The 27628-nt window shown below is 41.0% G+C and overlaps 1 protein-coding gene across 9 annotated transcripts in view; it reads left to right on the forward strand.

Annotated features, from left to right (window-relative positions):
* stau2 (staufen double-stranded RNA binding protein 2) overlaps positions 1 to 27628 on the forward strand; it is a 364656-nt gene that overhangs the window by 51512 nt on the left and 285516 nt on the right. For all 9 annotated transcript variants that reach the window (XM_072253656.1, XM_072253677.1, XM_072253693.1 and 6 more), the window contains one exon: positions 14980 to 15139. In XM_072253656.1, coding sequence (XP_072109757.1) covers positions 14980 to 15139 — 160 coding nt within the window. The remainder of the gene's footprint in view (positions 1 to 14979; positions 15140 to 27628) is intronic.

The raw sequence follows: 27628 nt of genomic DNA on the forward strand, positions 1-27628 counted from the left end.
GCATGAATTATAATCTTGCCCACATACTGAAATCAAAATACAATATCAAAGAAAAGAATTCTTGTTGGAATTGTACAAACACAGTTTCAGTTTTATTTCAAAATATCTCAAAGTAACTTGGATGAAAGGGAAACAGACTAATTTAACTTAAATTGGAATCTACATCCAGCTTCAAAGTAGAAACATAGAAATATAGAAAACCTACAGCACAATACAGGCCCTTCAGCCCACAATGCTGTGCCAAACATGTACTTACTTTAGAAATTAACTAGGGTTATCGATAGGCCTCTATTTTTCTAAGCTCTATGTACCAATCCAGGAGTCTCTGAAAAGACCCTATTGTATCCACCTCCACCCCAAGAGGGCACAGGTTTAAGGTGCTTGGGAGTAGATACAGAAGAGATGTCGGGGTAAGTTTGTGGTGAGTGTGTGGAACGTGCTGCCAGCAACGGTGGTGGAGGCGGATACGATAGGGTCTTTTAAGAGTAACTTCTAAGGTAGGGACATGTTCGCACAACTTTGTGGGCCAAAGGGCCTGTATTGTGCTGTAGGTTTTCTATGTTTCTATGTAAAATGAACCACCTCAGATTTATCTGAGTTGAACTCCATCTGCCACTTCTCAGCCCAGTTTTGCATCCTATTGATATCCCACTGTAACCTCTGACAACCCTCCACACTATCCACAACACCCCCAACCTTTGTGTCATCAGCAAATTTACCAACCCATCCCTTCACTTCCTCATCTAGGTCATTTATAAAAATCACAGAGAGAAGGGGTCCCAGAACAGCTCCCTGAGTTACACCACTCGTTACCAACCTCAATGCAGAACATGACCCGTCTACAACCACTCTTTGCCTTCTGTGGGCAAGCCAATTCTGAATCCACAAAGCAAGATCCCCTTGGATCCCATGTCTCTTTACTTTCTCAATAAGCCTGGCATAGGGCACCTTATCAAATGCCTTGCTGAAATCCATATACACTACATCTACTGCTCTTCCTTCGTCAATGTGCATAGTCACATACTCAAAAAATTTAATTAGGCTCATAAGGCACGACCTGCCTTTGAGAAAGCCATGCTGACTATTCCTAATCATATTATGCCTCTCCAAATGTTCATAAATCCTGCCTGTCAGGATCTTCTCCATCAACTTACCAACCACTGAAGTAAGACTCACTGCTCTATAATTTCCTGGGCTATCTCTACTCCTTTTCTTGAATAAGGGAACAACATCCGCAACCCTCCAATCCTCCGGAACCTTTCCCGTCCCCATTGATGATGCAAAGAACATCGCCAGAGGCTCAGCAATCTCCTTCCTCGCCTCCCACAGTAGCCTGGGGTATATCTCTTCTGGTCCCAGTGACTTATCCAACTTGATGCTTTCCAAAAGTTCCAGCACATCATCTTTCCTAATGTCTATATGCTCAAGGTTTTCAGTCTGCTGCAAGTTATCTCTACAATCGCCAAGATCCTTTTCCATAGTGAATACTGAAGCAAAGTATTCATTAAGTCTCTCTGCTGTCTCCTCCAGTTCCATACACACTTTTCCATCGTCACACTTGATTGGTCCTATTCTCTCATGTCTTATCCTCTTCACAGACTTGTAGAATGCCTTGGGGTTTTCCTCAATCCTGCTCAGCAAGGCCTTCTCATGGCCCCTTCTGGCTCTCCTAATTTCATTCTTAAGCTCCTTCTTGCTAGACTTAATAATTTTCTAGATCTCTATCATTACCTAGTTTTTTGAACCTTTTGTAAGCTTTTCTTTTCTTCTTGACTAGATTTACAACAGCCTTTGTGGACCACGGTTCCTGTATCCTATCATCCTTTCCGTTTCACTGGAACGTATCTATGCAGAACTCAATGCAAATATCCCCTGAACACTTGCCACATTTCTGCCGTACATTTCCCTGAGAACATCTGTTCCCAGTTTATGCTTCCAAGTTCCTGTCTGATAGCTTCATATTTCCCCTTACTCCAATTAAAAGTTTTTCCAACTTGTCTGTTCCTATCCCTCTCCAATACTATGGTAAAGGAGATAGAATTGTAATCACTATTGCCAAAATGCTCTCCCACTGAGAGACCTGACACCTGACCAGGTTCTTTTCCCAATACAGGTTTCCCCCGCCATCTGAAGGTAGATCGTTCCTATAGAACGGTTCGTAAGCCGGAATGTGGTAAAGTGAAGAAGCAATTATCATTTATTTATATGGAAAAATTTGTGAGTGTTCGCAGACCCAAAAAATAACCTACCAAATCATGCCAAGTAACACATAAAACCTAAAATAACAGTAACATATAGTAAAAGCAGGAATGATATGATAAATACACAGCCTATATAAAGTAGAAATACTTTTCTACAATCATTGCTGCATTGTCCACCATAGCAAAAATCTCACGCAAGCACTCTCGGCAGAAACACTCTCTGCAGTAACCTTTAAGCTATGAAGCTGCCAAATCATACCAAATATCACATAAAAATTCACAGCCTACATAATGTAGAAATAATGTATGTACAGTGTAATATTGCTTACCTGAATTGGGAAGACAGCGCTGAGCACACTGATGACGGTGTGTTAGGCTGAGTCATCGGAGGCTGGGGTGGTGCCGTGGTCCCCAACCTCCAGGCTGAGGACTGATACCGATCCGCGAAGGGTGCAGCGGTAGCAGGGATGCACCCAGCACATCTTTAAGAAAAGAGCTGAAATAAACTAGCTAATTAATTAGGTGCCGCCTGGCACGTAATTAATTAGCTTGTTTATTTAGGCTTTTTTTTCTTAAAGATGCGCTGGGTGCGTCCCGGCTACCGCTGCATTCTTTGCGGCAATGCATTGGTCCGCGGCCCGGAGGTTGGGATGGTGTGACACTGGGGTGTCATCTCATCGTCATCTGTTTCTATCAGGGCAGGCAGGTTGTTATCTTCTATGTCTGCCTGCTTCGATGTCGAAGATCGAGGTTCGTCGTCTGCTGTGGCTGATGTGGAAGGCTTGAAAAATGACAGTATGCTTGACTGCTTAGCCTCGCGCATTTTTCTATCATATAGTTCTTTGTAAGCACTCAAACCATCCTGCAAATATGCCCTAAACCTACGTACCCTTTCAAAATTAAAGTCGTACTTTTCTGCAATCATTGCAGCAAAAATTTCACGCAGTTGCTTCACATTCAGTTCTTGGACGACTTCACTTTTGATCCGTTCGCTACTGCATTCGGTTTCGATTGTTATCCTTTCCTCTTCCAACTGCATCAGCTCTTCATCTATCAGTTCTTGGTCATGGGATGGCAAAACCTCTTCAACATCATCTTCGTCAGCTTCCACAAGCCAAACTCATTTTGTCCTTACTTCATTCACCACGATCGAAATGCTTAATTATGTCTGGTTTTACGCAAGTGTAACACCTTTCCGAGCTCTTTTAGGCTTTTCCGATACCTTAGAACTCATCCAGCTAACGGATGCTCAAAATAAATCGACATAAAACACAGATGCTCACAGGCACGTGCTTAAGCAATGCCGGCTAGAATGCAGTTCCGGGGGAGGAGCTTGGCTGCTCGGGGCGCGCGCTGCCTTTTTTCGTAACAGTGAAAACACCTTCTGTTAGCAAAAACAGGTAACTAATGTAGGTCTTTCGTAACAGCGAGGTTTCATAAAGCGAACGTTCGAGAAGCGAGGGACGCCTGTACAGATCAAGTACAGCCTTTCCTCTTGTAGGCTTATTTACATATTGTGTCAGGAAACCTTCCTGAATACACCTAAGAAACTCCACCCCATCTAAACCCCTTGCTCTGGGGCGATGCTAATCAATATTGGGGAAATTAGAATCTCCCACCACGACAACACTGTTATTATTGTACCTTTACAGAATCTGTCTCCCTATCTGCTCCTCAATGTCCCTGTTACTATTGGATAGTCTATAAAAATACCCAGTGGAGTTATTGACCCCTTCCTGTTCCTAACTTCCATCCACAGAGACTCTGTAGACAATCCATATCTTCTTCCTTTTCTGCAGCCGTGACACTCTCACGGTGGTGTCTGAAAAGAGGATGCTGTCTAAGCTGCATGCCATCTTGGTCAATGTCTCCCATCCACTACATAATGTACTGGGTGGGCACAGGAATACATTCAGCCAGAGACTCATTCCTCCAAGGTGCAGCACAGAGCGTCATAGGAAGTCATTCCTGCCTGTAGCCATCAAACATTACAACTCCTCCCTTGGAGAGTCAGACACGCTGTGCCGATAGGCTGGTCCTGGACTTATTTCATAATTTACTGGCATAATTTACATATTACTATTTAACTATTTATGGTTCTATTACTATTTATTATTTATGGAGCAACTGTAACGAAAACCAATTTCCCCCTGGGATCAATAAAGTATGACTATGACTATGATTATGATTATCTCTGATCAACAGTGCCAAGCCTCCACCTCTTTTGCCTCCCTCGCTGTCCTTTCTAAAACATAGAACATAGAATAGTACAGCACAGTACAGGCCCTTCGGCCCACAATGTTGTGCCGACCCTCAAACCCTGCCTCCCATATAAGCCCCCACCTTAGATTCCTCCATATACCTGTCTAGTAGTCTCTTAAACTTCACTAGTGTATCTGCCTCCACCACTGACTCAGGCAGTGCATTCCACGCACCAACCACTCTCTGAGTAAAAAACCTTCCTCTAATATCCCCCTTGAACTTCCCACCCCTTACCTTAAAGCCATGTCCTCTTGTATTGAGCAGTGGTGCCCTGGGGAAGAGGTGCTGGCTATCCACTCTCTCTATTCCTCTTATTATCTTGTACACCTCTATCATGTCTCCTCTCATCCTCCTTCTCTCCAGAGAGTAAAACCCTAGCTCCCTTAATCTCTGATCATAATGCATACTTTCTAAACCAGGCAGCATCCTGGTAAATCTCCTTTGTACCCTTTCCAATGCTTCCACATCCTTCCTATAGTGAGGTGACCAGAACTGGACACAATACTCCAAGTGTGGCCTAACCAGAGTTTTATAGAGCTGCATCATTACATCGCGACTCTTAAACTCTATCCCTCGACTTATGAAAGCTAGCACCCCATAAGCTTTCTTAACTACCCTATCCACCTGTGAGGCAACTTTCAGGGATCTGTGGACACGTACCCCGAGAACCCTCTGCTCCTCCACACTACCAAGTATCCTGCCATTTACTTTGTACTCTGCCTTGGAATTTGTCCTTCCAAAAGTGTAGCACCTCACACTTCTCCGGGAGGTTCTCACAGAACTTCATCTGCCACTTCTCAGCCCACTTCTGCATCCTATCAATGTCCCTCTGCAATCTTTGACAATCCTCTACACTATCTACAGCACCACCAACGTTTGTGTCATCTGCAAACTTGCCAACCCACCCTTCTACCCCCACATCCAGGTCGTTAATAAAAATCACGAAAAGTAGAGGTCCCAGAACAGATCCTTGTGGGACACCACTAGTCACAATCCTCCAATCTGAATGTACTCCCTCCACCACCACCCTCTGCCTTCTGTAGGCAAGCCAATTCTGAATCCACCTGGCCAAACTTCCCTGGATCCCATGCCTTCTAACTTTCTGAATAAGCCTACCGTGTGGAACCTTGTCAAATACCTTACTAAAATCCATATAGATCACATCCACTGCACTACCCTCATCTATATGCCTGGTCACCACCTCAAAGAACTCTATCAGGCTTGTTAGACACGATCTGCCTTTCACAAAGCCATGCTGACTGTCCCTGATCAGACCATGATTCTCTCAACGCCTACAGATCCTATCTCTAAGAATCTTTTCCAACAGCTTTCCCACCACAGACGTAAGGCTCACTGGTCTATAATTACCCGGACTATCCCTACTACCTTTTTTGAACAAGGGAACAACATTCGCCTCCCTCCAATCCTCCGGTGCCATTCCCATGGACAACGAGGACATAAAGATCCTAGCCAGAGGCTCAGCAATCTCTTCTCTCGCCTCGTGGAGCAGCCTGGGGAATATTCCGTCGGGCCCCGGGGACTTATCTGTCCTAATGTATTTTTTTTTTATTTAATTTTATTTTTATTTGGATAAGGAATTCACAAATATCATGTACTTTTTTCACACATATAACCTTTTCCATTTTTTTATATGTATAAAACTACAATTATTTATACATTCTTAAGTACACATTGAGATGATATAAAAGGAAAATAAACATTTAAATAGATAATTATGTACTGTGGTAAATCTAACCTATTAGGCTTAGTAATGGAATTAGTTGTTAAGAAAAATGGTAATAATAGTTTCCATATAACCCTTCTGGACCATTTCCACTGGTCCAAAATGTTGTATATAAGCCTATGTATCAACCATTGTAGGTGTTTATATCCTAATTTGTTCATGCTTGCTCCTGCCCGCAGACATAATTATCCAATCCCTATGTACTTATTTACTTAATTTTTTCATTTTTTTATCCCTTTCCCAAATCTTTCCCTTTACTTGTGTTAATTCTCTATTTTCCAAAAGAAAACAAGAAAAACAAACATTTAGACTAGGGGTGCTTATGTTAGCAATATTACTGTGTTGATGAGAAGAGCAGTATAAATCATTAGGAGAGTCATCTGAAGTCTGCTCGCATTGGGGTTATATATTCAATCCATTTATTCCAGACTTGATAAAATTTTTCTTTTTGAGTTCTTAGGGAGTAAGTCAACTTTTCCATTTTAAATATTTCCAAGATAATTTCGTACCAATCTTCTAATGTAGGTGGTATTGGATTTAGCCATTTTCTAGTGATTGATTTCTTACTTGCCGCTAAGAGGGCCTGCAGCAACTTTATATCTTCCTTCTGTTCAAGAAACAATACATGCCCCAAATAGAGCGTCTCAAAGTTCAGAGGTATCTGGGACCTAAGTACCTTAACTAATGTTCTATGAATACCTTCCCAAAATAGACTTAATTTAGGGCAATCCCAAAAAATATGAAAATGATTTGCCTCCTTGGAGCCGCACCTTCTCCAACACATCACATTTGTATCTTTATATTTTTCCTGATATGGGGTCTTGAAGTATCTTATAATGTTTTTCCAACAATGTTCTCTCCAAGTCAAAGAATTAGTCGAGGACCATTGAAAGCTGCAGATTTTCCCCCAAGCCTCCTCTGAAAGTACCAACCCCGCTTCTTTCTCCCACTTCTCTTTAATATACAGTGTATTTACATTTTTAGCATGGGAGAGTGCATTATATAATCGAGAAACTGATTTACTAGGTATTGAACTGCAAGCCGAATTCAGAATCTTGAAAAATTCTAATTCTACTGTTGATAGATCTGTATATCTACAACTCTGGTTAACATAGTTTCGTACTTGAAGGTACCTAAAAAAGTCATTATGTTCTAGGCCATGTTTGTCCTGCAGGATTTGGAAACTTTGTAATACTCTCTTATCTATAAATGAGAGGTAGGTTGTAAGACCTTTCTTTATCCATAGCTCAAATCTTTTATCTCTTCTGTTGGGAAGGAATTCGGTATCATATGCACACCATCTAAAGAGTTTTAACATGTTATTAATTCCACATGAATTAACCACCTTCTGCCATACTTATAATGTAAGATTTATCCAAGCGTTTTTAAATTTTTCCAACTGGGCCATCTATCCTTTGTCAGCTATTGAGGCCTGAAGAGGAAAACTGTCAACTAACCCAAATTCTATTTCCTTCCATCTAGCCTTATATTCCCTATTACACCAATATAATAGAGGGGTTATCTGTGAGGCATAAAAATAATTTCTCAGGCAAGGAAGAACCATACCTCCTTCCTTCCTTCCCTAACTGTAAGGTGTTATATCGAATTCTAGGTTTCTTTCCTTGCCAGGTGAAGCGGGAAATCCATTTGTCCCATTCCCTGAATTGATTATCATCCACCTCCACCAGTAAAGTACGGAAAAGATACAATAACCGAGGAAGAATATTCATTTTTATAGTATTTATCCTTGAATTTAAACTTAAAAAGGGGATAAGATTCCATCTATGCATATCTGCTTTTATCTCTGAGATTAATGGCCCATAATTTACCTGTGACAGTGTTGAAAGATCCTTCGGCAGGGTTATTCCTAAATATTTTAATGATTTAGCTTCCCACCTAAGATCATATGTATCCTGCAACTTTTTGGATGGTGTATAATTTAGGGACATAACCTGCGTTTTCTTTACATTTATTTTATAACCTGATATTTTCCCAAAGTCATCCAACAGTGTAAACAATCCTATAAATGATTTTTCTGGTTCACTCAGATAGACCAAAACATCATCTGTGAATAATGCCACTTTATGTTCAATCCCTGCCACCTTGATACCTTTTACGATTTCGCTCTGTCTTATTAGTTGGGCAAGCGGTTCAATATATAGCGCAAAAAGGAGAGGAGAAATTGGGCATCCCTGTCTAGTGCCTCTCTCTAAGATGAAGGAGTCAGAGAGGTCCCCATTTATCTTAATTCGGGCTGTAGGGCTGTCATATAGAGTCTGAATTACTTTAATAAACTTTTCTTGAAAGCCGAATCTTCCTAACACTCTGTATAGGAATGCCCAACTAACCGAATCAAAAGCTTTCTCAGCGTCCAATCCTACTACCATTGTCTCTGTCTCGTTCTTATTAACCTGTTCTAATATGTGCAGAGTTCTCCTTATGTTGTCCTGTGTTTGTCTTTGTTGAATAAATCCAGTCTGGTCTAAGTGGATTAGGCCAGGTAAAAGCTTTTCCAATCTGCGCGCTAATATAGATGTAAATAGTTTGTAATCTAAATTAAGAACACTAATTGGCCGATAATTGCCACATTCTAGTTTATCTTTACCCTCTTTAGGAATAACTGAAATAATCGCTTCTCTCCAGGAAGGTGGAGTTTCTCCTCTCTGCAAGATCCAATTAAAGGTGTTAAGTAGTAATGGGGCTAACTGTGTCTTCAGGGACTTGTACCACTCTGGGGTAAACCCATCAGAACCCGGGGACTTTCCAGCCTTTAACCTAGAGATGGCCACGTTCAGTTCTCTGACAGTTACTGGTTCTAATAAACTTTCATTTTGTAAATCTGTAAGTTTAGGTAGATCTAAAAAATTCAATACACTGTCTATATAGAGCTCATTGGGGGCCCGGGGTTGGGAGTACAGCTCTCGATAATATGTTTCAAAACTCTCTTGAATTTTCCCTATTGTACTCTCCACAAGCTTTGTCTTTGGATTCTTTATGAATTGTATTGTCTGCTTGTTGTTTTCGTAATTTATATGCTAATAATCTAGCTGATTTACCTCCTACTTCATAATTCTTTTGTCTCAGGTAAAGAAAATTTCTTTGAGTTTCCAACGTATAAATATCGTCAATTTCACTTTGCAATTTCCTAATTTCCTGTTTTCGATTTGAATTACTTTTGTTGCTATCTACAACTTGAAGTTGTTTTAATTTTCCTTGAAGGTCTGTTAATTTTTGTGCATTGATTTTTTTCATGTGAGTGGTAATGGAAATAATTTTCCCTCTTAGTACAGCTTTCAATGTATCCCATAAGATCACTGGTGATGTTTCTCCCGTGTCATCAAGGTCTAGATATTCTTTGATTTCTCCCCTTAATCTCTCCATTACTTTCGGGTTATTGAGTATATGTGAGTTTAGCCTCCATAGTGTTTTCCTCATTTTCCTTTCCAGGATTAGAGACATAGAGACTTGGCTATGATCCGACAGATCAATTGTTGCAATATTACAGTTTTTTATCCTGAGTCTATCTGTATTAAAGATAAAGAAATAGTCTATCCTTGAATAGGCTGAATGAGGGAAAGAGTAATATGTATAATCTTTACTAGTAGGGTGTAATTCCCTCCAGACATCTATAATTCCCAACTCCTCCATCAATGAATTCACTTTCCGAGGCAGAGGTTTATTGAGTAACTATTCTTGAAGAATCTAATATAGGATTTAATCTAATATTAAAATCCCCTCCACAAATTACTACCCCTTGAGAACTGACCATTAGGTCAAAAATGTGTCTATAAGATGACCATTCACAACCTGGAGGAGCATAAACATTCAGCAATGTTATTTCTGTACCTTCTATTCTTCCTGTGATTTTTACAAACCGTCCTTCTTTGTCTCTAGTCTCTGAAATATGTTCATAATTAAGAGTACTTGATATTAAAGTAGCTACCCCTCTTTTGTGACTCAATTTATATGATGAATAAAATACATGCTTAAAGCCCATTCTTTTTAATTTTCCATGTTCAGATTGGCTCATATGTGTTTCCTGGAGGAAAGCTATTTGTGCCCTCTCTTTTTTCAATTTAGACATAATCTTATTTCTTTTAATTGGATTCAAAACCCCATTAACATTATAGGAAATTATTTTTACCAATTCAGTTTGCATTTTTCTCTAGTAGAAAAAAAAACACTCTCCTTTTCTAACCAAACAGTAAGCAATCCCTTCTCAACAGTAAACCAAGACATATAACCACATCCTAGACATTTTTGAACGTGCAACATTTGAAAATTTTTCCCGACTTCCCACAGTGAGGCCTGAGCACCAACCCGCCTCAGTTCAGAGGGATAATCTCTATCTTCACCCTGTGTTTGAGGGCCCTCAGCAGTTTGAATAATTATAGAGAATTTTCTCCTATTTATGTCTCGACCATATTGCTATCATTCAAGTTATTCCGTCTAGTTTATTTTCAGTTACCAGTTTTCATTTTACCTTTAAGTCCGATTTACTCTTTTCAGTCATTTCTCTTAATTAATCTGTGTTCTCTGTACATTCGCGTCTGAATATTTGCAGTTTTTCCTTGTAGTTTGACACTCTGGTTCGTGTGGAGCGTCCTCGCCCCACTAACTGCCACGACTTCTGCCAAGTCCTCTCCAGTAGCGACTCCGGTTGGGTGATAACTTTAATAGGTAGTCCCCGGTCCGCCAGGTCCAACGTTGCCTCCTCCACCGTAGCGTAAGTTTTTGTCCCTTCGTCGTAAAAGACTCTCAGCTGAGCTGGATATAGGGTCTAGAATTTGATGTTGTTTTCCTTCAGGACTCTCCGTGTTTCCGTATATTCCTTCCGTCTGGCAAGAATCCCCGGTGCGTAGTCGTGGTCTAAACTGATTTTACAGTTGTTCCTCATGAAACCTTTCTTTTGCCATGCCCTTTTAAGCACCTCTTCCTTCGTTCTGTAACTGAGAAATCTGACTAGAATCGATCTGGGCTGGGCGCCTGCCGGAGGCTGTGGTGCCAACGCGCGGTGAGCTCTTTCTATCTGTAGGTCTTTTGTGGCCGGTATATCAAGGTTCTCTCTAAGTAGCTTCTCCACGAAGGGAATCATCAATCCGGGTTTACCTTCAGTTCCTTCGGGAACTCCGTAAATCCTCACATTTTCCCTTCTCGAGCGGCCTTCTTGATCTATTAGTTTCCACTGGAGCTGGTCTTGCAGCTTCAGCATTTCTGCTATCACCTCCTCTGCGTTTTGTAGCTTCTCTTCAATTCCAACAATCCTCGCTTCGGCTTCATTTATCCGCGAGTTAGTTTTTACTATTTCTCCTTTAATATCTTCCAGCTGTTTGCTGTTATCTTGTCGGAACTCGCGAATCTCTCCGAGAATCAAGGACAGAGTCACCGATTCCCCCTCATTATCTCCGTCCTGGCTTGCCATGGGGGAGCTAGGCCTGTCGCCTTGCTGCGTCTCTTTATGTTTATCAGCCTTCGGAGCGGACTTTTTAATCTTGTTCTTAGACATCATCCTTGCCCCTTTTATTAATATAGTTATGCAATATTAAGTATTTGTCTAAATTCGATTATGGGGCAGTTTACCTTCTTTTTTGTCGAGAGACCTTTTCCTTACGTCGCCATTCCCTTGATGACCCGGCGTCCTAACGTATTTTAACAACTCTAACACCTCCTCTCCCTTAATATCAGCATGCTCCAGAACATCAACCTCACTCATATTGTCCTCACCATCATCAAGTTCCCTCTCATTGGTGAATACCGAAGAGAAGTATTCATTGAGGACCTCGCTCACTTCCACAGCCTCCAGGCACATCTTCCCACCTTTATCTCTAATCGGTCCTACCTTCACTCCTGTCATCCTTTTTTTCTTCACATAATTGAAGAATGCCTTGGGGTTTTCCTTTACCCTACTCGCCAAGGCCTTCTCATGCCCCTTTCTTGCTCTTCTCAGCCCCTTCTTAAGCTCCTTTCTTGCTTCCCTATATTCCTCAATAGACCCCTCTGATCCTTGCTTCCTAAACCTCATGTATGCTGCCTTCTTCCACCTGACTAGATTTTCCACCTCACTTGTCACCCATGGTTCCTTCACCCTACCATTCTTTATCTTCCTCACCGGGACAAATTTATCCCTTACATCCCGCAAGAGATCTCTAAACATCGACCATATGTCCATAGTACATTTCCCTGCAAAAACATCATCCCAATTCACACCCGAAAGTTCTAGCCTTATAGCCTCATAATTTGCCTTTCCCCAATTAAAAATTTTCCTGTCCTCTTTGATCTAAAACATCTAAACATCTAAAGCCTCACACTCGAAGTAACCATTCCTGCCCCTGAGCCATCTAAGTCTCTGTAATGGCCACAACATCATAGCTCCAAGTACTGATCCACACTCTAAGCTCATCTGCTTTGTTCATAATACTCCTTGTATTAAAATAGACACATCTCAAACCATCGGTCTGAGCGCATCCCTTCTCTATCACCTGCCTATCTTCCCTCTCACACTGTCTCCAAGCTTTCTCTATTTGTGAGTCAACTGCCCCTTCTTCCATCTATTCAGTTTGGTTCTCACCCCCCCAGCAATTCTAGTTTAAACTCTCCCCAACAGCCTTAGCAAATCTCCCCGCCAGGATATTGGTCCCCCTGGGATTCAAGTGCAACCCGTCCTTTTTGTACAGATCACTCCTGCCCCAGAAGAGGTCCAATAATCCAGAAATCTGAATCCCTGCTCCCTGCTCCCTGCTCCAAACCCTCAGCCACGCATTTGTCCTCCACCTCTTTCTATTCCTATACTCACTGTCACATGGCACAGGCAGCAATCCCGAGAATACTACCTTTGAGGTCCTGCTTCTCAACTTCCTTCCCAACTCCCTGTAGTCTGTTTTCAGGACCTCCTCCGTTTTCCTACCTACGTCATTGATACCAATATGTACCATGATCTCTGCCTATTCACCTTCCTGCTTCAGGATATCGTGGATGTGATCAGAAATATCCCAGACCCTGGCACCTGGGAGGCAAACTACCATCTGTGTTTATTTCCTGCATCCACAGAATCGCCTGTCTCACCCCCCTAACTATAGAGTCCCCTATTACTGCTGCCATCCTTTCCCTACCCTTCTGAGCCACAGGACCAGACTCTGTGTCAGAGGTGTGGCCACTGTTGCTTCCCCCGGGTAGGCTGTCCCCCCACCATAGTACTCAAACAGGAGTACTTATCGTTAAGGGGTACAGCCACAGGGGTGGTCTGTAGCCTCTGACTCTTTTCCTTCCCTATCCTGACTGTTACTCACTTACCTGTCTCCCGACGCCCTGGGGTGAACCCTTGCCTATCACCTTCTCCTGACCAGACGAAGGTCATCAAGCTACAGCTCCAGTTCCCTAACCCTATCCCTAAGGAGCTGCAGCTCAATGTACCTGGTACAGATGTGGCTGTCCAGGAGGCTGGGAGTCTCCAGGACATCCCACATCCGACATCCAGTACAGAACACCGGCCTCACAGGCATACTTCCTATTCCTATTCTTCATAAGTAATCCAGGTAATTACACAATGTAATGAACAATAATTTACAGCAAAGTTTATTTTTGCAGTAAGCTTTTCCTTGTTTGTAACTCAGCAGATCTTTAAGTATTATTTATTCTGCGTACTACTCATAATTTATTTGAAGAGGAACATAGGAAAGTTGGAGTTAAATCCATGTGACACCAGCTGCTTATTCTCCCCCCCCCCCCCCATTTCCCTTCATTGATCATTCTTTCTCGTGCAGCAAAGAAATGAACTGTGGTATGTCCAAGAAATGCAGGACATGTGCATTAATGATTCAAGAACAGTACTTCATTTGTACATGTACCTGAGAGAAAATTAGCTGAACTATTTAAAGTCAAATTGGCTTAAAAATAAAGAAGCATAGTATAAAATAGATTATAATGAAATCAGTTAATAAATGAATGGATTGAGATTAAATGGTGTGTGAAGTTATAGATTTGATTAACTTTCAAATGGCAATAGAAGCATGTGAACTGTTTTGTCCATACACGGCATTGGACGTGATAGTGTAAGTATAGATACCTGAGCAATAATCAAGCAGTTTCTGAATGATGTCCTTCCGGGTGCCAGCAATCTCTTGAATAACTGAATGAAAGTAGCACAAGTCCATAATGTAGGTACAAATTGATCAGTTATGTGTGTGCCACTTTAACAAGATACAAGTTATTTATTTATAAAATGAGTTATTTCAGATTTCACTATGACGCAATGAACTTTCCACCAGGGGAAGGTAACGTACATTGGGTAGTATAGTAAGTGATGATTGATAATCCTTGTTAGGGAAAAGGTAAATGTTAACTTGAAATGTAGAGTGAAAGTTTTAGTTCCATAAATTTAATTAGGTACTTATTTTCATTTCCTTGAACATCAGAATCAGAATTGGGTTTATTATCACTGGCATGTGTCGTGAAATTTGTTAGTTTAGCATTGAAGGTATTATAGTAATTCAAGTTATTGATCCAGGCTTCCTTCAAAATATCTGTCTTTTGGCAAATGATGGTTTTAAGAATAAAACAAGCACAGGTTGCTTCAACAAAATTCAGTCAAGCTCTGAATATTTACAAGAAGCTAGCCTCTAATAATCAAAGGCACGTTGGTTAATTCTGTGTAATCCCTTTATTGAAAATCAGATGAAAATTGTAGAACCTAGCATTAGGCTGCGAAACTTTTGTTGACTGTAATAGATGTTTTCAATAAAATATGTATTAGCATAATCTTTTCTTTTCGTGCAGATCTTCAGTGTACAGTTGACCCTTGGAGATCAAACTTGGGAAGCAGAAGGAAGTAGTATCAAAAAGGCTCAACATGCTGCCGCAGCCAAAGCATTGAGTGAAACCACTCTCCCAGAACCAACCCCACGGCCAGCAAAAGCAATTATGAATAATAATCCAGGTATTTTAATAATTGTAATTTGTGCTTTCCTGGAATGATTCCATGAGCTACTCTTAAGTGATAGATTAGCGTCACGTGATCGGCAACAATGAATATATCGAGTCAGGATTTATAAACAAACAAACATTTATTAAACCCTGATAAACAATGAAAAAAAAACGAAAATCCTAACCAGAAGTAAACTGCTATGCGGCCATTCAGTAAACCACTACTCAGTACTAGTTCTTAAAGCGATAAATGCGAAACCAGTTCTTAAAGCGATAAATTCAAACACAGTTTCTCGAATGGTAAATTTTAAAGTCCAAGAGATTTATACAGTCAATTAGGAGATACTTTCATGAAGTAACGAATTCCTCGAAGACACGACATCACTGCCACTCCCAGTTGGATCCTGCCTTGTCCACAGGATTCACGACAACGGAAATAAAATGGTTTTAAAGGCACTGACATTATTACTTCGTAGAATAGATCCTGCACAGCCTTTTCTGCTTCCCTTTTAGCAGAGACTATCTCATGCAGATCACTCTTTCTTGAACGAATTCAGTAATGGTCGATACTTTCCAAACCTGTCGAACGTCTCCTTCAGGGTCCCATCTTCACTCTCCAGTGTTATTTAAAAGATACATTAACAAACCTGGCAGCGATTGGTCAAACTCCCGGCTCAGATTTCTGTACCTTACATTAGAACATAAAACTCCGTTTAAAATCAAAACTGTGTCATAATGCAAATAAGCAGCGGTGCGGAATACCTCATTGACGTTCTAACTGGAAAAACTAACTGCGTCACCTGAGGTCTTCCCTTTTATACCTGTGGTGAACATGTCATCACGTGACCTCACATCGGCGGGAAAATTACATCAGGTGACTTCCAAAAAATCATTACATCATTCTCACAAGAAAGCCACAAGATCTCCTTGAGGTATGTAACATTAGAAAAACTGTGGTTCTTGAAGCAAAGAAGGCTAATAGGATAGCTGATAATTTTAAAAATCTTAAGTAAAAGAAATATTAGTAATTGATAAATGGCCAATATAACTCAAGGGAGTACATTTAAGCTGATTGGTATAAGATCATTAGACATAGGAGTAGAATTTGGCCCATAGAGTCTGCTCCATCATTTAATCATGGCTGATCCTTTTTTTCTTCCCCTCCTCAGCCCCACTCCCCGGCCTTCTCCCCATAACCTTTGATACCGATATGTAACCTTTGCCAGGGGCATTGAAGAGGCTGTGTATCAGTTGGAATTTGGAATGAACTACCTGAATGGGTGGTGGGCACCAAATGAATGGCACCTATCCAAAGAGAATTAGATCAAAAGAATATGGGGAAGAACAGAACCCTTAGAAAGCCAGTGTAGGATCAACGGGCCAGTGTAGACTCAGTGTGCCAAACAGGCAAAGTGATGGTTATCGAACCATCTTTGATTTTGATAGAATGCCAGCTTTTTAATCTTGTTTTATCATGTTATTTTTGCAAAAATGTAAGGGAAGTGAAATATGCCTTTTGGCTAGTTGTTTTGTGCTGAAGCTTATTCTGCATATGTTTTCCATCCATCTTTATCTAATTCTATCAACAGATTTTTTTTTTCTTTCTCCCTTGTGTATTTAGTTATTTATTTTCTCTAAATTTAGCTGGACTATTCATGTCAGCTACTCCTTTTTGTAGGAAATGTAACAAGACACAGGATTTTAGTGAAGCTCCTTAGTAGACATCTGGATTGAATGCAAAAATCCTTGAATGGCAAAAAAAAAATCAAGCACTAGTTCCAGAGCATGTATCCTGAATGGTTACTGTATTTAGACAGGTATTTTAGAGCTCAGTAAAATGGGACTGAGGAACAAGAATAGAAAGTGTTATCTTTGTTTTGACTGTTTTCCATATAGTGCCCCATCCCCCACTTGGTCTGTCAGTATTGTCCACAAGAACTCGAGAAAATCGGGTCACCAGTCTACTCACCCCTGACCCGACCAAACCTGCCCATAATCATGATGGCTGGTCTGTGCTGGGGTCTGACTCTTGTGCCATTTCTGCATAACATTAATTCATTAACCTTTTGAATATTTATCTATTTCCATTTACATAATCTAATAATCTGGCCTCCTGCACCGGTGAGCAGAGAGAATTGTAGAGCTTCACTGTTCTTTGAGTGAAGGAATTTCTATGTAACTCAGCTGTAAATGGCTGACTCTTTATTTTATAGCAGTGTCCCTTTTGTTTGTGACTATCCCGGTGTTGAGAATATCTCAATGTCTACCCTGTCAAGAAATCTCTCCACCACTGCCCATTCTTCTGAACTCCAAAGGCGTTGACCATTAGCCTTCCTTAAAGGGAATGAGCCTAGTAAATCTTTTCTCGGATTATCTGATGCTATTACCTTTTTTAGTTAAAGGGACCAAATCTCTGCACAGAGTTCCAGGTGTGGCCTCAGCAACACCATGTCCAATTGTAACAATCTATTCTGAAACCTTTCCACAATTAAAGTCAAAATGCCTTTTGTTGTCTTTACTTGTTACACCTCCCTGCTAACTTTTTCTGATTCGTGAACTAGGACATCTAGATCCCTCTGAACTTCACTAATTTGCATCTGCATCATTATCCACCCGTTCAAAGTAAATTTATTATGAAAGTATGTATTTGTTACCATATACTACTTGAGATTCATTTTCCTGGCATTTACAGGAAAAGTAAAGAAATACAAAAGAATCTATGAAATACCATACATAAAGACTGACTAATGTGTAAAAGAAGAAAAATTGTGCAAATTTTAAAAAAAAAGTAATACAGAGATCATAAGTTGTTCAGAGTCCTTGAAAGTGAGTCTGTCGGCTGTAGTATCAATTCCTTTTGACTCTCCTTACAAGAGCGCACGCCCCTCACGCTTCCTCAAATTAAACTCCATTTGCCAGGTTTTTACCCATTCACTCTAGCTGTATCCTGTTGCAGAATCACAATTTTCTCTTCATGATGTGCTTGCTACCTATTTTCATATTGTTAACGTACTTGATAACCTTTCATTCTCCCTTCTAGGTCATTACTGTAAATAGTAAACGATTACGGGGCAATAACTGGTCCCTGGAGTATTCCACAATTCTCTTTAGCCTGAAAAGGGCACACTTAGTCTGTCTTTTTTTTCCTATGTGATGGCCAGTTTATACGCTTCCTTCAATGCTGTGGGTTCTTAATTTATGCAACAGCTCCTTATTTTGCACCTGGCCAAATGTCTTGGAAATCTAAGAACACTGCATCTGCAAGTTCCCCTTTATCAACTCTCCCTGTTTATTCATCAAAGGATTCAAGGAATTTGTCAAACACAACCCTCCTTCATCTGGCAGAGCTGGTCCTCACTCTCACAATTGCTCCTTTGGCTCCTCCCACTTTCTCCAAACTCAAGGGGTAGCCACGGGCCCCAGCGATGCTTACCTTTTCACTGGCTACGTAAAACAGTCCATGTTCCAAACCTTCTCCAGTAATGCTCCCCAATTCTTCCTGCATTACACTGACGTCTGCACTGGTGCTGCTTCGTGTACCCATGCTGAGCAAGTCAATTTCATCCTCCAACTTCCACCCTGCCCTTAAATTCACTTGGTCCATTTCTGACACCTCTTTCCCCTCTCTCAATCTCTCTGCCTATGTCTCTGCAGGCAAACTGTCTATTGACATGTTTTATGAACCTATTGATTCCCATTGCTATCTCCACTTTTCTCTGGCAACACACATCAAAGTTGCTGGTGAACGCAGCAGGCCAGGCAGCATATCTAGGAAGAGGTACAGTCGACGTTTCGGGCCGAGACCCTTTGTCAGGACTAACTGAAAGAAGAGCTAGTAAGTGATTTGAGAGGGGGAGATCCAAAATGATAGGAGAAGACAGGAGGGGGAGGGATGGAGCCAAGAGCTGGACAGTTGATTGGCAAAAGGGATATGAGAGTATTACTGGACAGGAGGTCTAGGGAGAAAGAAAAGGGGGAGGGGGGAAAACCCAGAGGATGGGCAAGGGGTATATTGAGAGGGACAGAGGGAGAAACAAGAGAGAGAAAAAGAATGTGTGTGTATATAAGTAAATAACGGATCGCGTACGAGGGGGAGGTGGGGCATTAGAGGAAGTTTGAGAAGTCAATGTTCATGCCATCAGGTTGGAGGCTACCCAGTCCACTTTTCTCTTCTCACCCTGTCTCCTGTAAAAATGCTATTCCCTTTTTTCAGTTCCTTTGTTTTCCGCCAGGATGAGGCTTTCTTTTCCAGGATATCAGGGATGTCGTCCTCTTTCTTCCACCATTGATGCTGCCCTCATCGCCATCTCCTCTATTTCCTGGACATCTGTACTCACCCCATCTTCCCAGTGCCTTAACAGGGATAGAGATCCTCCTGTCCTCGCCTACCACATGAGCCTTCATTTCCAACACGTCATTCTTCACTGCCTTCAATGGGATTCTATCATCAAACGCATCTTTACCACTTTCCGCCTCCCCCCACCCACTGACCACTTTCCTCAGGGATCACTCCCTCTGTGATTCTCGTCCCTCCCCACCTATCTCCCTCCTGGCATATAGCCCTGCAAGCAGCAGAAATGCTACACCTGCCCATTCACCTCCTCCCTTGCCTCCATTCAGGGCCCCAAACAGTCCTTCCATATGAGGCCAACACTTGACTTGTGAATCCGATGGGGTTATTTATTGTGTCTATACTCCCAATGTGACCTCCTCTGCATTGGTGAGACCCGAGCTAAATTAGGGAAGCGCTTTGTCAAGCAACTCTGCTAAAAGCACAGTTTCCTGGTGGCTTAAAGTTTTACTTCCTACCCACATTCCTGTTCTGATATGTTGGTCCATGGCCGTTTTTGCCAATATGAGGCCACCCTCGGGGTGGAGAATCAACACCTCATATTCTGCCTAGGTAGCCACCAACCTGATGGCATGAACATCGATTTCTCCTTCTGGTACTTCCTTCCCTCCCCCTTCCCCTTTCATTTATTCCCCATTCTGCCTCTTAACTTTTCTCTGCACTTGCCTATCACATCCCCTAGTGTTCCTCCTTCTTCCATGGTCCACTCTTCTGTCCTATTAGATATCTTATTCTCTAACACTTGACCTTTTGGTCCCACCTGGTTTCACCTATCACCTTCTAGCTAGTCCTCCTTGCCTTCTCTCCCCCCCCCCTTTATTCTGGTGCCTTCCCCCTCTTTTCCAGTCCTGAAGAAGAGTCTTGGCATGAAATGCCGACTGTTCATTTATTTCATTGATCCTGCCTGATCTGCTCAGCTCCTCCTGCAGTTTGTGTGTGCTGTTGTCAAACATGACTTGCTTTTGATAGAACGTAGACTAGTACAGCACAGGAACATACCCTTCGCCAACAATGTTGTACTGAACCAATTAAATTAATAATCAAAAGGCCAACTAAACTAATCCTTTCTACCTACACAATGTCCATATCCTTCCCTTTTCCTCATATTCATTTGCTTTTCTAAATGTCTCTTAAAAGTCCCTAATATATCTGCCTCTAACAATTCCCCAGGCAGTGCATCCCAGGCACCAATCTGTACTTAAAAAAGAAAACCTCTTGCATCTCCTTTGAACTTGCTCCTTCTCACCTTAAATACCTGTCCCCTGCTATTGGACATTTCAATCCTGGGAAGAAGATACCATCTGTCCACTCAATCTATACACCTCATAATCTATAAGCTGCTATTAAATCTCCTTCAGCCTCTGCCACTCCAGAGAAAACAACTCAAGTTTTGTCCAACCACTCGTTGGATGCCCTCTAATCCAGGCAGCATCCAGGTAAACCTTTTCTGTACCCTTTCCAAAGCCTTAACATTCTTCCTATAACAGAGCGAGTAGAACTGTATATGATACTCCAGATGCGACCTAACCAGAGTTTTATAAAGCTGCAACGTAACTTCCTGACTTTGAACTCAGTACCTTGACTAATAAAGGCAAGGATGCCATTTGCTGCCTTAGCCACCCTGTCAACCTGTGTAGCCACTTTCAGGGAGCTGTGAACTTTGACCCCACGATCCCTCAGCTCATCAACACTATTAAAGATCTTGCGCTTAATGGTGCAGTGTTTCTTTACATTTGACCTATGAAGGCGCAATACTTCACATTTGGCGGGTTAAACTCCATCTGCCATTTCTCCACCCATGTCTGCAACTGATCAATATCCAGCTGTGTTCTTTGTTAGTCTTCTGTAGTAACCACAACACCACCAACCTTCATATCATCTGAGCACTTAGTAACCCACTCATCTACGTTTTCATCCATTTTATTTATGTACATCACAAACAGCAGAGGTCCCAGCACAGATTCCTGCAGAATTCCACTAATTACAGACCTCCAGCAAGATTAAGTCCCATTGACCACTACCCTTTGTCTTGTATGGACAAGCTAGTTCTGAATCCAAATGGCCAATTCCCTATGAATCCCATGCACCTTAATCTTCTGGAAGAGCCTTCCATGAGGGACCTTGTCAAATGCTTTACTAAAATCCATGTGCACAATATCCACAGTTCTACCTTCAACAATCACCCTCATCACCTTGTCAAAAAAACTCATTGAAGTTAGTAATACAGGTCGACCTTCACTAATCCGGCACCATTGGGACCTGAGGAGTGCCGGATTAGTGAAAATGCCAAACTAGAGAAGGATCACATTAAGCATAATCAGTGCTGGATTATCGAAGGAACCAGATTACAGGTAGTCGGATTAGTGAAGGTAGACTTATACATGACTTTTCATAAAGCCAGGTCGACTAGCTTAATTATGTTCAGCTTTTCTAAACGGTTCATTATTTCCCCTTTGGTTATTGATTCTAGTGTTTTGCTGACAATAGATGTTAAAATAACCGGCGTGTTTCCCTGCCTTTTGTCTTCCTCCCTTTTTGAGGAAGGGAGCCATATTAGTATTTTCCAATCTTCTAGTACCTTTAGGAACATATCAACAATGGGCCTACCATCTCTACACCTACTTTGTTTACAGTCTTTCTGCAGGCCACAGGTCCTGGTGATTTGTTGCCTTTAATCCTGTTCAGGATTGAAATAAGCTGCAGAGAGTTGTAAAATTAGTCAGCTCCATCCTAGGTGCTAGCCTTCATAGTATCCAGGACACCTTCAAGGAGCAGTGCTTCAGAAAGGCACCATCCATGATTAAGGGCCCCCGCCATCCAGGACATGCCCTCTTCTCATTGCTACCATCAGGAAGAGGTACAGAAGCCTAAAGGCACAGACTCAACGATTCAGGAGCACCCCTGCCGTCTGATTTCTGAATGGACATTGAACCCATGAACACTACCTCACTACTTATTTAATTTAACTATTTAAAAAAACATATATATTTACTGTAACTCAGTTTTAAAATATCTCTTCTCATGTATTGCTTTGTACTGCTAGCACAAAGTTAACAAATTTCACGACATATGCCAGTGATATTAAATCTGATTCTGATTCCTCCAGTATTTTATCCCTTGGTTTTGGAATTATAACAAGTCTTCCCCCCTGTAATTTGAAATTGCCTTGAAGTGATATTTACAATGTCATCCATGGTGAAAACTTGGGAGAAATGATTGATTTGATTATATCTGAATCCATGCCGTAATGCCACCTGCTCTAGGCCCTGCACACATTTTTAAAGCCATTTTGACTTCCTGACACCCTTTGTAAACTTACAACAATTTCTTTGACCAAATTTTGGTCATTGCTTTTAACCTCTGCTTCATTGGCACTCTGTTAATTTTTTTTTATTATTATTTATGCCCAAGTACTTGTGCATTCTTTAACTAGTAATGGCAGAGTGCAAGTAGATCGATTGTTCAAGAATCTGAAGATGACAATCAAGATGTCTGTTTGTTTTAATTCCCCTCAAGTCAGTTCAGATGCTATGTGAATGGGTTCTGCTGCTGGAAAAATTTAAAATAAAGTTATAAGGAATCTTTAATTGAAAAATAACATCCACTTAATTGAATAAATCCAATAAGTTATTTGCCATTGTGCTCTATTGTCTATGAAAAATCTTCATTTCTTTTTTTTGGGGGGATTTAATCAGTAGCATGGGAATTTATTAGATTTGACCCAAGTTGTGTAGCTCATTCTTCAAGAAAAAAAAATTATACTTAATTGATTTAAGCTTTAAAGAGTCTGAAAATCTTGAATCTACAAATTCATATCTGTCACAATGTCTGCTGTGGCTTGCAAAGTGGAGTTCTCATCTCTGGGCCAAATGATTGTGGACTCAGAGTTCCTCTCCAGAGACTTGAGCACACAGATCTGAACTAACTCTTGAGTCGATGCTGAGGGCTATTGAAGGTGCTAACTTTTGGATGAGAAGTTCAGCTGAGTTGCTGACAAACTAAAACTGGCAGATGTTGGAAATTTAACATTTTAACAAATGTTACAGATTTAACAAATACACTCAAAAACTTCTATAGTTGTACTGTGGAGAGCATTCTGACAGGCTGCATCACTGTCTGGTATGGAGGGGCTACTGCACAGGACTGAAAGAAGCTGCAGAAGGTTGTAAATCTTGTCAGCTCCATCTTGGTTGCTAGCCTACAAAGTACCCAGGACATCTTTAGGGAGCGATGTCTCAGAGAGGCAGTGTCCATTATTAAAGACCTCCAGCACCCAGGGCATGTCCTTTTCACACTGTTACCATCAGGAAGGAGATACAGAAACCTGAAGGCACACACTCAGCCATTCAGGAACAGCTTCTTCCCCTCTGCCATCTGATTCCTGAATGGACATTGAAGCTTTGGACACTACCTCACTTTTTTTAATATACAGTATTTCTGGGTTTTTTGCACATTTTTTAATAATCTATTCAATATACATAATTGATTTACTTGTTTATTTATTATTATGTTTTTTTTTCTCTCTCTCTGCTAGATTATGTATTGCATTAATCTGCTGCTAAGTTAACAAATTTCACATCACATGCCGGTGATAATAAATCTGATTCTGATTTTGAATAAGTTAAAACTTGAAAATACTTAGCAGGTCAGTCAGCATTTGTGGAGAGATTTGTCAATGACCATTCAAACCAAGGTCTTACCAGCTCCCTTGCATTAATATATGAAATTCCTTGGCAATTTCTGATGAAGAGCAAATTCAAATTCAGATTTATTCATTACATATTCAGCATGACAGCACAAGCAGGCCCTTTGGCCAACTAGTTTGTGCCGAGTCATTTAAGCTGCCTACTCCCATTGACCTGCACCAGGACCATGCCCCTCCATACCCCTACCATCCATGTACCTATCCAGATTTCTCTAATGTTGAAATCGACCCTGTATCCACCACTTGCGCTGGCAGCATGTTCCACACACTCACTACTCTGAGTGAAGGAGTTATCCCTTGTGTTCCCCTTAAACATTTCACCTTTCACCAATAACCCATAACCTCTCATTGTAGTTTACCCAACCTCGGTACATTTACCCTATTTCTACCCGTCATAATTTTGTGTATGTCTATCAAATCTCCCCTCAATTTTTTTATGTTCTAGGGAAATAAACTAATAACCTGTTCAACCTTTCCCTATAACTCAAGTCCTCCAGTCCCGGCAAATGTCCTTGTAAATTTTCTTTGCACTCTTTCAATCCTATTTACATCTTTCCTGCAGGTAGATGACTAAAAATAGACACAATACTCCCAATTAGGCCTCTCCAACATAACGTCCCATCTTCTTTACTCAGTACTTTGAGTTATGAAGGCCAGTGTGCCAGAAACTTGCTTTATGATCCTTTCTACCCGTGGTGCCACTTTCAAGAAATCATGGATCTCTCTGTTCTACTGTACTCCCAGATCCCAGATCTGGGATCTACAGCACTCTTCAGCACCCTACCGCTCACAGTCTGAGACCTATCCTGGATGGTCTTCCCGAAGTGTAACACCTGCCACTTTTCAGCCCATTTGTCCAGCTCATCCAAATCCTGCTGTAAGCCAGGTTAGTCTTCCTTACTGCGCACTGTACTCCAAATCTTGGTGTCATCTGCAGATTTGCTGATCCAGTTTACCATATTATCCAGATAATTGCTATTGATGACAAACAACAGAGAACCCAGCACCAATTCCTGCAGCACACCACTAGTCACGGGCCTCGAGTCAGAAAAGCAGCCATCTGCTATCACCCTCTAGCTTCTGTCATGAAGCCAATGTCTAATCCAGTTTACTACCTCGTCTTGAATACTCAGCGGCTGAACCTTCTTGACCCATTTCCCATGCAGGGCCTTGCTAAGGTCCATGTAGACCACATTAACTGCCTTTCCTTCATCAACTTTCCTGGTAAATTCTTTGAAAAACTCTGTAAGATTGGTTAGACATAATATACCACGCATAAAATTATGTTGACTATCTCTAATCAGTCCCTGTCCATCCAAATACTTGTATATCCAGTCCCTTAGATAACCTTCCAATAACTTTCCCATACTGATGTCAGGCTCATAGGCCTATAAATTTCCTGTCTTATTCTTCGAGCATTCCTTAAACGAAACAACATCACCTATCCTCCAATCTGTGGCTAAGGATTTCAAATATTTCTGCTAGGGTCCCTGCAATTTCTGCACTAGTTTCGCACAGGGTTCGAAGGAACACATTGTCAGGCCCTGGGGCTTTATCCACCTTAACTTGCCTTGACAGCAAAAACTTCCTCTGTAATCTGTATAGGGTCCATGACCTCGCTGCTCTGTCTTCCGAATAAATGCAGATCCTTAAAATCCATTTAAGATCTTCCCCATCTCTTTCGGCTCTAAGTATAGATTACCACTCTGACCTCACAGAGGACCAGTTTTGCTCCTTTCTATTCTTTTGCTCTTAGTATATCTGTACAAACCCTTGGGACTCTCCTTCACCTTGTCTGCCAGAGCAACCTCATGCCTTTGTTTCAGCCTTCTGATTTCCTAAGTGCTCTCTTGCATTTCTTATACTCTTCGAGTACCTCATTTGTTCTTCCCTGCTAATACCTGCTATACAATTTTTTTTTAAACCAGGGCTTAAATATCTTGAAAACCAAGGTTCCCTAAACCTCCCTTCCCTCCCCCCACCGAGACTAATCTCAGAGTCACAGACAGTTATCCCTGAAGATTTAAAATAAATATCCTTGGGATATTTATTTCTTAGTTTTATGAAAACATATTATCTGACTGTTGTAACTGCTATTTGTCGGAATCTGCTGTTGACCAATTTATTGGCTGACAGATTTCCTGCATTTATGAATGTCTATACTTGTTGCATGTGTTGTGAAATACTTGGCATGTTGTAATATTGTGATAAGTGTACTAAGAATGTTTGCATGAACAAGCGGGGCAAGTTCTTGAAACTATAATAACCCAAGACAGGGATATGTAAAGGTTTTCCAAGTTTCAATTTGCCTATTTGTCTTGCTTTCTAATTGTATGAATTATTTTTCTAAATAGTTCTTTATGACAGAAAATAGACATTAATCTGTCTTGTTGGTGTCATTCATAGATCTCCTCTGGGAGCATGTACTTGAGACAATAGAATTTGTCATCTTTAATTGATTTTAAAAAAAAATTAGAGTTCATTTTTATGCAAATTCATAGTAATCAAGACCAGTGCAACACAAAGTTTAGTTTGCTCAGAGCTCTAAATAGGAATTCTTTCCTAAAGAAATTAATAATCATTCAGAACCTACATAAGAAACTTATCAAACAGAAAATGGTATCTCCTGATGTTATTTGCTGCAACAATCTACCAGCAAAAGGACAATGAAATATTTACTAATGGACAGACACAAAGTAGCCTGCACTTAAAAAAAAACTGTTGAAAAATCACACACACAAAAGCTTGGAACAGCTTAGAAAGTCCTGATTAATGGTTTTGGCCTGAAACGTCAACTGTTTATTTCCCTCCATGCTGCCTGACTTGCTGAGTTCCTCCAGCATTTTGTGTGTATTGTTCAAGTTTTCCAGCATTTGTGGAATCTGTCTATTGATAAATTCCTTGCTTTGTAAAAACAAAAACAAACTACAAGCTACGGAAACCTTGATTGTATTAATTGTTTACAGTGCCTTGGAAAAGTATTCAACCCCAACACTTTGTTCACATGAACTACAACCAGGGATTTTGATCAATTTAACTGAGAATTTTTATTTGTGGATCACATGCTCCTTTTTCACAGTAGAGCCCAAAAATGGGTGAAATTGTAAAGCATGAAAAACTAAACTCAAACCTGAAATGTCAGCAGTTCAAAAGTATTCAACCCCCTTTGCTCAGTACTTAGTTGACCCACCTCTCGCAACTATGGCAACCAGTAGTCTTTTTGGGTAAGTCTCTGTTAGCTTTGCACAACGTGATGGAGAAAGATTTGCCCATTTCTTCTTGCAAAATTGCTCAAGCTGTGCCAGGTGGTTGGGAAGCAGCAGTGTACAGCAATCTTGAGGTCCTGCCAGAAATGTTTGATCGGGTTAGGGTCTCGACACTAAAGGATATCAATTTTCTTCATGTGAAACCACTCCATGGTTGCTGTGGCAGTGTGCTTTGGGTCA

Source organism: Mobula birostris, chromosome 1 (genome assembly GCF_030028105.1).
Source record: "Mobula birostris isolate sMobBir1 chromosome 1, sMobBir1.hap1, whole genome shotgun sequence".
NCBI lineage: Eukaryota > Metazoa > Chordata > Chondrichthyes > Myliobatiformes > Myliobatidae > Mobula > Mobula birostris.